At 39.7% G+C, this 14,454-nt stretch overlaps 1 protein-coding gene across 4 annotated transcripts in view; it reads right to left on the bottom strand.

Moving 5' to 3' along the window:
* Positions 1-5,369: 5,369 nt before the first annotated feature.
* Positions 5,370-14,454, bottom strand: part of klf11a (Kruppel like factor 11a) — a 33,083-nt gene continuing 23,998 nt past the window's right edge. For all 4 annotated transcript variants that reach the window (XM_067573122.1, XM_067573123.1, XM_067573121.1 and 1 more), the window contains 3 exons: positions 12,059-12,277; positions 9,508-10,426; positions 5,370-8,236 (listed from right to left, as the gene is read on the bottom strand). In XM_067573122.1, coding sequence (XP_067429223.1) covers positions 7,941-8,236; positions 9,508-10,426; positions 12,059-12,244 — 1,401 coding nt within the window. In that variant the 5' untranslated portion in view covers positions 12,245-12,277 and the 3' untranslated portion in view covers positions 5,370-7,940. The remainder of the gene's footprint in view (positions 8,237-9,507; positions 10,427-12,058; positions 12,278-14,454) is intronic.

The raw sequence follows: 14,454 nt of genomic DNA, 5'->3' as shown, positions 1-14,454 counted from the left end.
TTCCAACCTTTTTGGCTTTTGACGTCTTACAAAAAGCAGTGTGTAGTCAGGGTCACATTTCAGATGTTTATGAGTTGTTAACAGCTCCACCAAATAGTGATTTCTCCCTCTTAACTTCACACATGGTTTCATTTCAATAAATGTTCAAATGATCCAATATTTCACCAAAAATCAAAGATTAGAGAAAAAGTCCAGAAACTGAAAACAGATTTGTGTATCAGAACTTTGTTTTTTCTTGTTTCCTCTCTCATTTATTTATTTATTTATTATGTATTTATTGGGACCACGTGCAGTGTTAAACATAAATGTTAATATTTGATGTACTATACCAGAGTTATCGTATAGCTAATTTTCATCTGCAGCCCCTTAGGCAGGTCACAATTAAAACATATAACAGCACAATAACAAAACAGTGCAAAGCGCAAAACACACCGGACACATAATACAAAATACAAAGCTACACACAATCAATTAATTAATCATCTCACAACCCCTCAGATTTATCTGGTGACCCTTTGGAGGGGCCCGACCCCTAGGTTGGTAACCACTGGACTAAACTAGCTAACTGTGTATAAAGTAGTTGAAACTAGCTCCACCTCCAGCAGCTACAACAGTAACATGCTGCTCTAACACTGATGCTTCAGTATTAATAATCTAATGATGTCATATATAATAATATATCAGTCAGAGGGACCAAACCACTACTTTTACTGCAATACTTTAACTACATCAAGCTCATAATACTTATGTACTTTTTACATGCAGGACTTTTACTTGTAATGGAGTATTTTTATACTGCTGTATTGGTACTTCTACTGAAGTAAAGAAGTACTTATTAGAACATACAGTACAATATAGCGAAGTATAGTCTCAAGCATGACCATAGAGTTGAAAATAAGTTTCAAATCTGGGGTTTATTACAGGATTTTTACGGTTAAAAATACCTGTTACACAGGTTTTTCTTGTCACTCAGTGTACAGGACTCTAGTAAATCATGAGCTCTATGAAAACACTCACAGAAGTCAGTTTTTTTTAGAAATAACTTGATTTTCAGTGCTAATGCAGCAGTTTCCTCGGGTGTTTCTTTGTGAATTTGGGTCACAGCTATAACCTGACCGTAAGGTTTCTAGGCTGCTTTGCTATATATAAGCACACATATCGTCCCGTATATGAAGTTTCTGCTCGACGAGGAAAGGATCTGTGTACTTACATGCGGATATATTTTGATCAAATATCTGTTTTTCTCATTAAAACATATGTATGTGTGCTAACATATTACGGAAATATTAGTTTTATAAATATGTAATAATACTGCATGTATTTCTGTGTTGTTTTAAATACTAATATGTATTTGACAGTTTTATGTAGCTGCAGTACCGCTTCCTGCCACATGACGTCACTGTTGCTAAGGTTACACCGCCTCCAGTCGAGTCTGTTTTTGTTTTTTCATTCATTTTCTTTGGCTGCTGCTGAAAGTCGGTCAGTAAGGCAAGTGGGCGGGTGAGTCGTTAGCCAATGACGCTCCCTCCTCACATTCCCGGCTCAACGTCGGCCGCTCTCATTGGTCACACCCCCTCAGCGCTGCCTCGGGATTGGTTGAACGTTGTTACCGGGGTGGTGCGGGGAGAGAGAGAGCCGTTGTATAACACAACACGTAACAAGCTCGTTGTCGTCGAGCAGAAACTTCATATACGGGACGATGTATGTGTTTATATAAAGCAAAGCAGCCTAGAAAACGGAATTAACCCCGTTTTCTAACCGCACAGCAGAGTTACCCGCCTTTTTTACGGTCACGTTATAACTATGACCTAAATAAACAAAGAAACACCCGAGGAAACTGCTGCATTAGCACAGAAAATCGAGTTATTTCTAAATAGAACTGACCTCTGGGAGTGTTTTCATAAAGGTCATGACTTACTCGAGTCCTGTACACTGACTGACAAGAAAAACTTGCGCAACATTCATTTAACTGTGAAAGTCCTCTGATAAATCCCACATTTGAAACTTATTTACAACTCTATAGTCAAGCTTGAGACTGTGCTTTGTTATGTTGTACTATATTTTCTACTAAGTCCTCATTTACTTAAGTAAAAGTACCAATACGGCAATGTAAAAATACTCCATTACAAGGAAAAGTTTAGTCCAGTGGTTCCCAACCTAGGGGTCGGGCCCCTCCAAAGGGTCTCCAGATAAATCTGAGGGGTGTGAGATGATTAATGGGAGAGGAAAGAGAAAAAAAACAAAGTTCTGATACACAAATCTGTTTTCAGATTGTGGACTTTTTCTCCAATCTTTGATTTTTGGTGAAATATTGGATCATTTGAACATTTATTGAAATGAAATCATGTGAGAAGTTTAGAGGGCAAAATCACTATTTGGTGGAGCTGTTAACATCACATCAACATAAACATCTGAAATGTGACCTCGACTACACACTGCTTTTTGTAAGAAGTCAAAAGCCAAAAAGGTTGGAAACCACTGGTTTCATCTTTAACAATGTGTTGTATTTTAAAAGCTTGTTATATTATCCATTGTGTCAAATCTTCATCTGAAAAGCAACTAAAGCTGTCAAATAAATGTAGTGGAGTAGAAAGTACAATATTTCCCTCTGAAATGCAGTGGAGTGGAAGCATAAAGTAGCATCACATGGAAATACTGTACTGATATAGGTGATTACAGGTATTGATTATATTGTTAGGTGTTATACTGAACCGTTTATATATATTTGAAAGTGGTTTTCCATGTTTAGAAAACGTTGAACAGGATCATTGTATGGAGCCCATCAGAAAACAATGGCAGAAGGATGTAGAGCAACAGACAGATGATAAGAAGAAATACTCCTAATATTCTTAACTGCTACACTGACGGAGAGGCGGGTATTTTTAAACTCTATGTATGAAATGTAACACAGAGGCTGGTTGGTATCTACATCCATATGTTTTGGAAATGTCCAAAGATCCAGAACTTTTGGAGAGAAGTGAAGGACGAAATAATCCCTATCACTATTCAATGTATACTAGCAGCTGACGTGGACAGTACTAAACATAGACATGATGCTACACTGATCAGGATATTGTTGTATACAACAAGGAAAGTGATTCTTAAACACAGGATCTCTGGACATTCCCACATTGGAGGACTGGCACGGGGAAATATTGAAAATACAGCCTCTAGAAAGACTAACATTTGCCCTGCATGATGATTTCTGTGGATTTATTAAGATCTGGCAACCCGTGGTCGACGTGTTGGATCCTCTTGGACTCAGCTTCATTCTGACTGCTGGAGGGACAGACTGGCTGTACAGTTTCAATTTCCTCTTCCACAAAATGATCATACACAGAATATTAAAATATTCTTACGGTTTGCAGAAGAAAAGTAAAACAAATACAAACTCTGAGCCAAGAGGAGTTACGGTTCATATAAAGATTTTAAACAAAAAAACAAAACAGGCATTTATATATTTTTTTACAGCCTTTGGTTTTCAAAGTCTGAGACTGTGGGCCTCCCATCAGACAAAGCTTGGGAAAAGGCGACTCCTCACCCTCCTTAGTTTACTGGCGTAGCTTCGATCAATTCCTGAATGCCTGTGGGATCATGATTGCTATTTGAAACTGTAAACACTCAACAATTGAGCCAAGATAGTCTAACATTACTGTTTGACATAACATCAGACTACACTAAATACATTAAAGAAGTCTGGCCGAAGGCATTTTTTAGTTTGACTCTGGGAACGAGGGAAAAAAACAGTAAAATTCCCCAAACTACTGTATCTCTGAACTACCTCTTTAACCAAATCACACACATTTAGACTATTCTACATGATCTCCTTTTCATAACTGATGTAATTAATAATAAAACATTTTTTCACTTCCCTTCACTGAGCCTCCCCTGAAACTGTTTGGAGCCTCCGACTCTGAAAACCTCCTGATTAGAGGGAAATCAAATTGAATCAATGTCGTGTTTGACCTCCTTTGTGTAAACCAAGAAGTTCAGCTCTTTACCTGTAAGATTTGCTTTTAAAATATGAAATTTAGCCAATGAAAGTAAAAGATTTGTAATATATAGCTGATTATCAATTAAGAGTTATCTTATTAGTATTCCAAACAGTACATGTTTTCTACAATAATATAACATTTTCATCAATATGGCTGTTGATGAACATACACGTTATTCTCACAAAAGGGCAGCACCAGAGCAGCTACAACAAAATGAACAACTCATATCAAATGTGTGTGTGTGTGAGTGTGAGTGGAGTCTATGTTATTCTGATTTGATATTCCTGCTGAGTTCTTCCTTTTTTTTCTTCTATTTGTTCAATTGCTTTGTACGAGAATGTGGATCTGTCAAATATGGACGCCAGTGCAACAATGCAGCATATTTGTTGTGATGTGACAGAACTGCAAAAAAGAATTTTTCAGTTGGGAACATTGAAAGCACAAAATCCAGCCTCACAAAACATCATAAAACTAAATCAACATACAAACTAAAGTTGTGGTTTCTTTTCGGTGAAGTTGTATTTATTATTATTTACATTACAGGTTTCCATCTTTCTGGTCACTTAAGTGCTGTATGAGTTAGTTCTGATGCCATTTTCCCTTCCTAATACCAATGTCGATATCTGTACCTGCATATTGGCTGATACTAAGTACTGATCCGATACCATTGCGTAAAAAAAAAGTAACAGCTGTAAACTACTAATCCTGTATGGATGTAATATGATTGCAATCTTTCATGTGATTCATCTTCAAATGCTTTATAAGATTGCTGGTGTTGAAATTGGAAACACTAGCTCTGCCCCTCCAAACTAAAGCCTTACACATTGTACACGTTGCCTTTTTACTGGTGGGACTTTCCAGTGTAAAATATTATGCTGATATTTTTCTAGCGGCTAACGTTACACTATTTACCAGAGATCAATTCTTCTTCGCCACTCTTGAACAGTAGTTGCCAGCAGCTGCACGGTGCAGCTTTCGGTTGCAAAACTACTTTAAAGTTTATTAATAAATTAAGTGGTATTGGATTGGTGCGTAGACTCACGTACTCGCCGATAACCGATCCAGCATTTTAGGCAGTATCGGAGGCATTTCCGATGCTGGTGTTGGTATCTGAACAACTCTAGTACGAGTCACATTGTTACTGTGTATTTTTGGCCATTTATTATTTTACATAAAACAGATATTTAGATGTTGGACCATTTGAACATCTCAACAAGCGTACTTCTTAAAATGTTAAACTATTCCTTTAACTCAACTGATTAGGTTTCTGACAATAAAATGATCTAGAATTAGCTTAGCAAGAATGCTAATTTTCCAAGCGTTAAAAATATCACTTGGTGAAGTGAAGCACAATGAAGAAGAACAAACTGCAAATTAGCTTGTTTTCGTGGTAAATTTTTATTATAAAAGCCATACTCTTCACCATCGCTTACAGGCAAATGTTCAGAAATGGGATTATTCCGATATAAGCCGTTATTATTAAGAATAACATTTAATAACATGAGGTATTTTCTTACTGGCTACACTATGGGCCAAATCAAGCTATCAAAAACAGCACTTTTTCCTCAACAAATGTTTATTAAATAATAATAATAATGTGTAAAGCAAAGATAGTAGGTAGTATCACAGTGAGGAATACTGTCCACTGACATTTTTAAAATATCAATAACTCGTACTGTCAATAAATGCAGATTGGAATACACGTAACATTCATATAGATATCAATATATGTACAATATTTACAGTCACAGACAAACAGAAGTAGGCTAATAATAGAAGCACGATACAGAGGCTTTGGCAAAAAAAATAAAAAGAGTGCATACATTTGCTAAACGTGACATATACACATGAAGTAAACATGATTATACACGGAGAGAGAGTACAAAAACAAGCAAGATTAAAAAAATCTAGTGCAATGTCAGGTTTTTGTTGGTTTCTGTCCGTGGATGAATAGCAGCCTGTCGCCTTCCTGTCCTCCTCCTCCTCAACCTCTTCTTCTTCTTCCTCCTCCGGTGAGTTTGTGGTTGTTGAGAATAAAATGTCCTGAGCAGGGCGGGAAACTCGCTCTGTCCTCTGCAAGCTGCTCCGGCTACGTCTACACGACTTTAACTCAGAATATCTCAACTCAGATAATTGCAGGTGTTAAACAAACACTTAAATCTTAATAATTTGAATAACTGTGGCTGGTATTTTGTTCTAGACGCTTGGTGATGCAGTTAATCCTCACAGGGATAGTTGATGAACAACTATAGCTGGCGAGCTAACCGAAGTGAGCCATTATATTCTGACATTTTGTTCTCAGGATTGTTTCTCATTTCATTAAATTAATAGTTATTATTATTATAAAGCTCTCCAAGCTAGTTAGCAAGCTCTACCAGTTTAGTTTTGAATAAGGACAGTTTTTAAAAAAACCCTCATTAGAAATATTTCTCCGGATGCTAATGTAGCTTGTAGCGTGTTCGGTATGTCAGAAATTTTTTTACCCAGAATGAAATAATTGTTGGATGAATCGCCATGAATTTGTTTTAAGACATTCATGTTTTCCAGAGGATGAATTTGATCCTCTGACTTTTCCCCACTTATCTTACATCTCAAATCATGACGGATAGCTCCAAAAATGACTTCCAAGCTACATGCTAACATTAGCATGCTAGCATACTAATCATACACATATTAACATATTAATGTTGGCACATTAGCATGTTTTTGTTTACTAAATATCAGCCTGTTAGTATCTTGACTGTGAGCCTCCATCAACACTTTACAACATGTTAACAACGTTAGCATGCTAATATGCTAACTTGAGCATTCTGGTCAAAGTCCAGCTTAGTCTGACAAGCTGAGTCTGAGAGTCTGAGGGTTGCCAACCATCCTGTAAAAATACAATCCTGTGATTGGAAACTTAAAGATATGTTCGGTATCGAGCTGATAAGGAACACGCTTTGTTCTTTGTTGTGTGGACTATTTTGGAAAATTAGACAAGGTAAGCATGATATTTGTTTGTAAATGTGTCACCATATTCTGTAATTCTACTGCTTTTCTCTGCTGGGAAAAGATTTGAATAAATATTTGTGCGGACCCTGGATAAGACTTCTCACAACCATTTTTATGTTATATATTTAGATAAGTCGACTACTGAAGGGTAATGCAGGTGTGAGACCCGTCGTTTTGGACAAATTGAGCATTATGCAATAATCATATATTTGTTATAAGTCCACAGTAGTCGGAGCTCCTTAGTCTGAGGTCATATAGACCTCCACCCCTCCCCCCGCGTTTCGTATTTCCATTACAGGAAGTTGGCAGCCCCAGTCTCAGATGTCCTAAAATGGCCACTGAAAGGAGGCTGATTAAAAACATCACCTTTGTCCAAACTTTACAATTTAGCTTCACTAAGAGTAAAAATCTTACATTTGTAAAGTTGTGTCTATATTTTTCACACGTAACATCCTAATTTTCTGGCGTGTACTGAGTATTTCAGGCTCAGGGGGGCGCTGGTGTAAACTGTAATATTATGTTAACTTTTAATGTTGTGAAGACCAGTGAGAGAAACCTCCAGACGCTCTAAGTCCAGATGGAAGTTGGCAAAATACAAATAAATACAGATACAGTAGAAACAGATAAAGAGTCAGACAGTGAGCGCTGTCGTTGGTTTCCATGCCACAGTTACATGTTTGACATATGTTTAAGACGGCCATCTTAACCAGAATTTCTTAATACGTTTGTTTTAACGACCTTGTTCTGAGGTCTTTCTGTAAACGTAGCCGGAGCTGAAACTGTGTTCAGCAGCTGAATGTGATTTGTAGAATAGAAAAGAGCCTCCTGATGTGGCTGCTGGAGCTGATTGAAACAACCAATCTCGTTCAGCCTGTAAGTGTCTGGCCGGCGGCCGTCCTCCCCCCCTCCCCGGGGTCCTGAGCTGGCCCTGTGGGCTCCTGACTGAGTCTGTTAGTTGGCTGCGGGGACCAACACGCCGACAGGAAGCACGGAGCCTCTGTTTTGGCCCTTCGGCAGGGCCACTTTGTTGAGGTCACAGGATTCGGTGGGCCACGAGGACGTCCTCTTGGTTGTCATGTGCCGCCGGGTGTGTTTAGTTAAGTGGTCGCTGCGCATGAAGCGCCGGTCGCACACGTTGCAGACGAATTTCTTCTCTCCGGTGTGCGTGCGGCGGTGGCGGGAAAGCTCATCGGAGCGGGCAAACTTTTTGTCGCAGCCCTCCCAGTGGCAGCTGAACGGCTTTTCACCTGGAGAGAAGAGAGAAGACGAAGTGTTAGTTTACAGGATGATTCTCCAAAGTCACAAAGAATAAATCACGTTTCTATATTGATTATTTTAATGAAATGTTTAGTTGATAAAACATCAGAAAATGGTGCCAGGTGACGACTTCAGGTGCCTTGTTCTGTCTGACCAACAAACTAAAAGCCAAATATAGATACAGAGGATACAGATATTGGATATTGGCACTGATTTCACTGTTTGATTGGATTTTGATTGAGAAAAATCCTGCTTTAATTAGTTTCGATTGGATTCCTGACGGGGTTTCCCATACGTTCATTTATTTGTGGCGGCTCACCACAAGATCAACACTGACTGCCACATATTGATTTTCTATTTTTTTTACTATTTAAAAAGGGTAAAATCTTGTTTTATCGTAGAGCTGCGTGCAGTGCATTGATTCGCTCGGCCCCTCTTTGCCCCGCTCTCTCGCTCTCTCTCACAAACACAGTGACAACGGACCCGTCTGTGAGCAGCCCCTCCTCTCTGCACTCTGAATCAAAACAGGATCATGTGCACGAGGAAGGACTGTTGTTAGCTTTTCCCTGCAAAGGAGACGGCCGACCGAGTTCCTGAACAGAATCAAACTGGAGTTCATGAACTGTTTATATCATGAACACCTGCACAAACTGATGTTAACAACTTAACTCTGATAAGTTCATCTATTTATGTTCTGAAGACAACAGTCAGAATACAGCTGTATGCTATTTGCAATAAAGCACCTTATGTATGGTATTATTTGATAATTAATTTAACCCCCTTAGATTCAGTTACATCAGATAAATATCAATATTGTATTAAATATAAAAGTGAATTCATCCTGAGAACTAAAATTTCTTTTTATTCTACAAGTCAGCAACAGTTTTCTATCTTGTTTCAACTGCAAATCACAATCAAACAATCTTTTTTTTACTCTCGTCGTAATGAGAAAACGTTGTAATCATATTTAAGTTTCCGTTTACAGTCAACGGTGTTCTGAGATTTTACCTGCTGCTCATCCACTGTTTTAATTGTAATTTATTTCCTGTTTTATTTTTGTTTCAAATCTCTCTTTTGTCTCTTAAAACAGAAATCATTTCTGCTGCTGTATGTTTTTATTTTGCATCTATGTTTTTCATCTTTTGTGAAGCTCACTGTGCTGCATATTTTTGTATGAAATGTGTAAATAAAGTTTTGTTATTGAGGAAAATAGAAGAAATAAGATCTCTGGAGAGTTTTGAATGATGTGTTTGACTCCTACCTGTGTGCGTGCGCAGGTGAGCCTTCAGGTGTGAACTCTTGAAGTACGTCTTCTTGCAGCCGGGGAAGTTGCAGACGTAGTTTCGCCTGCGGGAGAAGTCGGCCTGCGAGGCGCCGCCGCTCGCTCCGGACGGCATGTAAACCGGAGCCGGGGCCAAGGGGAGGAGCTTGGTGTTGCCCAGGGTCATGACAGTCTGCGGGCCCTGTGGCGTCTGGGACACGGGTGGCTGAGGAACCACGAACATCACTGTCCCTTGCGGCACGGCGGAGCCCACCAGCAGAGGCTGGGCGAAGCTGGAAGGAGACTGGGGCAGGATGGGCTTGGGCCCCCCCTGAGTCTGCACCTGAACCGGAGCCTGGACGAAGGCGGAGATCATCCCCGTCCGGCTGCTCACCGGGAAAACCTGGCACAGGACCGGGGAGCCGGAGACTGGAGAGGAAGAGGAGGAGGAGGAAGACAGCGGGGAGGAGTGAGGAGGAGACGCCGAGGATGGCGGAGAGGATGTGAGGCTGTGAGGACACGAGTGTGGTCCGTCCTTCTGCTGCCCGCTCTCTGGAAGTGTCTCTGGAATTCCCGGCTGTGGCGGCGTGGAGGTTTCTGTCGACTGGGCGGCGGGGGGAGGCGGAGTAGGAATGGTGAGGCTGTCGGCCGTGTGGCGGATGACGCTGGTGGCCATCGCTCTGCCGGGCGGCGCCACAGAGGACGACTCTGTGTGAGGTGGAAGTGCTGAGGTCTCTGACGTGACGGAGCAGGAGGGTCGGGGGAGGCCGGTGTGGGAGTCACTGAGGAGGGCGGGGCCGACGGCGAGACCAGGGCGGGGTAAGAGTGGTCTGGAGGCGGGGCTAAGAGCGCAGGTGGTGGTGAGGACAGCGGTGGTGGAGGCCTCGGCGAAGCTCGGACTGTGAGGTGGAGTCATACACTGATGGAGGAAATGACAAAGATCGTAATCAAACTTTTTATTGGTACAATTATTGTTTTAATGGTGAGAAAGGTAATTTTATAGTTAATTAACCTCATTAGAGCTGAAACAATTAGTTGAAAATCAATTAATGTCACATCAGGCTCTGAGAAATTGTGATTTTTCACTATTTTGAGGCGTGTCCAAGCAAATTAAAACACAAGTTACAGATCTGGGAGTGATTTTAGACTCTGATCTTAATTTTATTATCCATTTTAACAACGTCGCAAAAACATTTTTTTTCATGTGAGGAACAATTAAACTGTTTTTAACTCAACAGAACGATGCTGACATGTTGATACACACTTTTATTACAAGCCACTTAGATTATTGCAGCTCTCTTTTTACTGGTCTCCCTAAAAAGTCTTTAAGAAAATTACAGTTAATTCAGAACGCAGCAGGATATTAGACTAATACAGAAACACAGATCACATTATGGTTCTGCTCACATCACTGCACATCTGGATCTATTAGAATTGATTTTAAAGTCCTTTTATCTACAAAGCTTCATAACCTGCAACTTCATATATAATAGCGACTCTCAGATTTTCAGCCGCTGTTCTTTAGTTCCTCAAATGTCCAACCAGAAATGTGGTGAAGCTGCTTTCTGTGTTTATGGTCCTAAACTGTGAAGCGTCTCCCTTCAGACCTTAAAACAGCAAACTCCCTCAAAGACATTAAAGACCGATCTTTTTAATTTGGCCTCTAATTTTACTTTTACTGGTAGCATTGTTAATGTTTTATTGTATTGTGATCAAACTGTTTTTGTTTGTTTCTCTGTCACTTATTGCTTATTTTAACTTTTAATAACTTATTGATATTGTTTATTTTCATCTGATCTTGTTTTGTTAAGCATTTTGGGCTCCATCTTTGCATGAAAGGTGCCACACAAATAAAGTTATTATTATTATTATCTAATAGACCACATGATTAATCAAGAAAATAAACAAATAAACCAATGAATCAATAAAGTAAATAATCATAAATTGCAGCCCTAATTGTTATACTTGTATTTTATTATCTTATATTCATCATTTTATACTATAAATTATGGTATTATTGGTAGTCGTACATTTTTCTTTGCCATCTTTACTTAAATTGATTAGAAATGAAAATTTTTATAATTATTGGTATATTGCTACAGTTAATAGTTTAATCATTACTTTTACTGTCACCATTTGCCAGTATGCAGAAGCAAACGTGACACAAAATTCAATACGTTTCTAATGTTATTGCTGCTATTAGCTCTTAATTACTGTAACAGTGAGTCAGTTTACAAAGTGCTTCAATAATCAAATAAAAGTAAAAGTCAAATTAATCAAATAAAGCTAAAAATCAGAGCGAAATACAAACTACGAAACAAACAAAAAAACATGGAGAGACATACTTAATGATAAAAGTAAACGGAAAAAAAAAGAAAAATTAAGTGACAGACACTAAAAAGTTTTACAAATTAGTTTCAGAAGATATTTATATTGTTTATTTTAAGCATAAGTAACAGAATCAAGAGGAGTAAATGAGCTTATAATTATATGATCAACAGTCATTTATTTACATATTTAGTGATATTTGACCTGTTGGGTGGTTTCTTACCAGCGAGGACAGAGCGATCAGGTCCTTGGTGTCTCCGCCCTCCGGGTGGAGCTGGATGGAGTCACAGGAGTCGGAGGTGGGGGTCAGTGGGCGGGGCTTGTGCGACCTTTGACCCCAGAAGCTCATACTGACGAGTGCCTCGGCGGCCTCTAGGTCGTGATACTCGATGCTCGGCTTCTGCTCCATGATCGCCACCGGCCATCCGTCCGTACAGTCGACCTGACGAGGACAGGAGGTCAAAGGTCAGCCTAAATCTGCTAAACGTATCTGAATGATTTTCTTTTCTCACTCAAGACAATAAAAATCAGCCGATATCAGCATTTGTCAGCCGATAAATGACAAGAAACTGAAGTACAGATATGTCAAAGACGTGTTTTAAAGCGGTGTCACCCGTCAGTTTGTCCACCAGAGAGTAGTGACGCGTTTATTTTTAGAACTGATAGCTAATAATAATAAAAATCATTGTTAGTTGCAGCCCTATTAATTTTATAAATGTAAAACGTCCCATCCTGCATGTTTCTTGGTCGTAATTGTTTAACGAATTTTAAGTGAACCTTATCAAAATAATGTATTTATATTCTGGGTTGTGTACAGAAAATTCTCATCAATATCAGATGTTTTAATACTAATATCAGTATCGGCCCAAAAAAGGGGCAATAGCCTACTTGACAGCAGCAGCAGGGATTCGTTCGCCTGTATGTGACGTTTACTGTGACCAGTGGTTCCCAAACTCTTATAGATCCCTTATCACGGCACCCCGATCCACCCAACCCCCTATATAACTATTGATAATTTAATATTAAATCAGTATTAAGTCAAATAATAAAAGCTCATTCTCGATCACTCAAATGAAAAGTCAACAAGTGCTGTGCAGAGACACACGACACAAATATGAAATTGAAACCACGACAATGATGCCTCCTGCAAAACTCCTGAGTGTTGCGTTGCTATGACAACCGGCAACAGTGAGTTGTCATGTCAGCTTTTTAATACAGTCATTTTGTTATTGCTTTTTTTTTTTTTTTACTGTAAAAATTATTTTTTGCTGTAATTTTCTTTCTTTCTTTCTTTTTTTATTTAGGATTACTTAATTTTATTTATATTTTTGACTGTTATGCACAACAACAACAACACCACCAAGGCAAATTCCTCGTAAGTGCAAAACCTACTCGGCAGTAAACCTGGTTCTGGTTCTGAATCTGAAATGTTATCGAAAACTAAAACAAGTGATTTTGTGGTGGTTTTGACGCTTTAAAAAATAAAAAGATGCATTCACAGTTTTACAGCTGCTCCTTTTCCAATGATTGTGTGTGTGGGAAAAATGCTTTCTGAGCCAGTTTGCATCACGTGACGAACCAAGAAGTTGTAATTACAAGGTTTGGCCACTATGTCAAATTGACTTCACGGCCCGGCGCTCTTCCTTAAAGGGAGGTTGGTCATCACAGCACCCACTTTGGGAACCACTGGTCTATGTTCTTCTTCTTCTATTCTTTCTTTCTTCTTCCTTTGGGAACGAAGGCACACACTCATCTAATTACCAATGATGTCACTGTTTTCCCCACTTCCTCCTGTCTTCTGAGTCGTACCAGCGAGTCAGAAAGAAAAAAAAAAAAAAAAAAGATGATGAATGATACTAAAAAACAACGCGAGGCTGCACCGAGGTGAGAAATAAAAATTACACCCAAATAAATAAACGTGACGGGGGGACAAAGGACAAAGTTGGCTGGCATCTGGCGAATGCTCAGCTGCACGTACAGGAAGGGTGGAGGGAGGGTGAGAGAGGGGCGAGAGACCTCGATAGATAAAAAAGAGAGAGAGGGAGAAAGAGAGGGAGAGGGGCCCCACTGCAGCGGGTGCACCCAGAGTCTCGACCTGAGGGAGCCGAGGGGAACCTCCCCTTCGCCCAGAATAGATGACGGGAGGTGGCGTGCCAGATATGACACCCCAACCCCACCCCCCCCAACCCCCCCCAAAAATAAAAGCCCCGCCCCCTCCTCCTCCCACATTAACATGCACAGACTCGCCCCAGAGAGAGAGAGAGAGAGAGAGAGAGAGAGAGGAAGCTCCTAACAGGAAGTATAGTTGGAGAAAACAAAGTCAATCTGTTGCAACAAACACACACTAATACACACACACACACACACACACAATCTTGTTCTGCACACACTCGAGCACTGTGATTTCCCACGCGCAGGATCACATAAACACATCACACAGCAACACATAATCAGATTACAGCAGCAAGAAACAATGCAGACGTTTATTCACCATCACTTCTCGCAGGAATTAATGCAATCTTTAATTACTCTTATTTAAATGATTATTATCATGTAACACCTGTTTACAGCTGCACACCAATCAGCCCAAAAGGGATTTACTGAATGAAACTTGACTGA

Source organism: Thunnus thynnus, chromosome 18 (assembly GCF_963924715.1).
Source record: "Thunnus thynnus chromosome 18, fThuThy2.1, whole genome shotgun sequence".
In the NCBI taxonomy this organism is placed as follows: domain Eukaryota; kingdom Metazoa; phylum Chordata; class Actinopteri; order Scombriformes; family Scombridae; genus Thunnus; species Thunnus thynnus.
The sequence above is the reverse complement of the archived record's forward strand: the minus strand, read 5'-3'. Positions and strand labels throughout refer to the sequence as shown.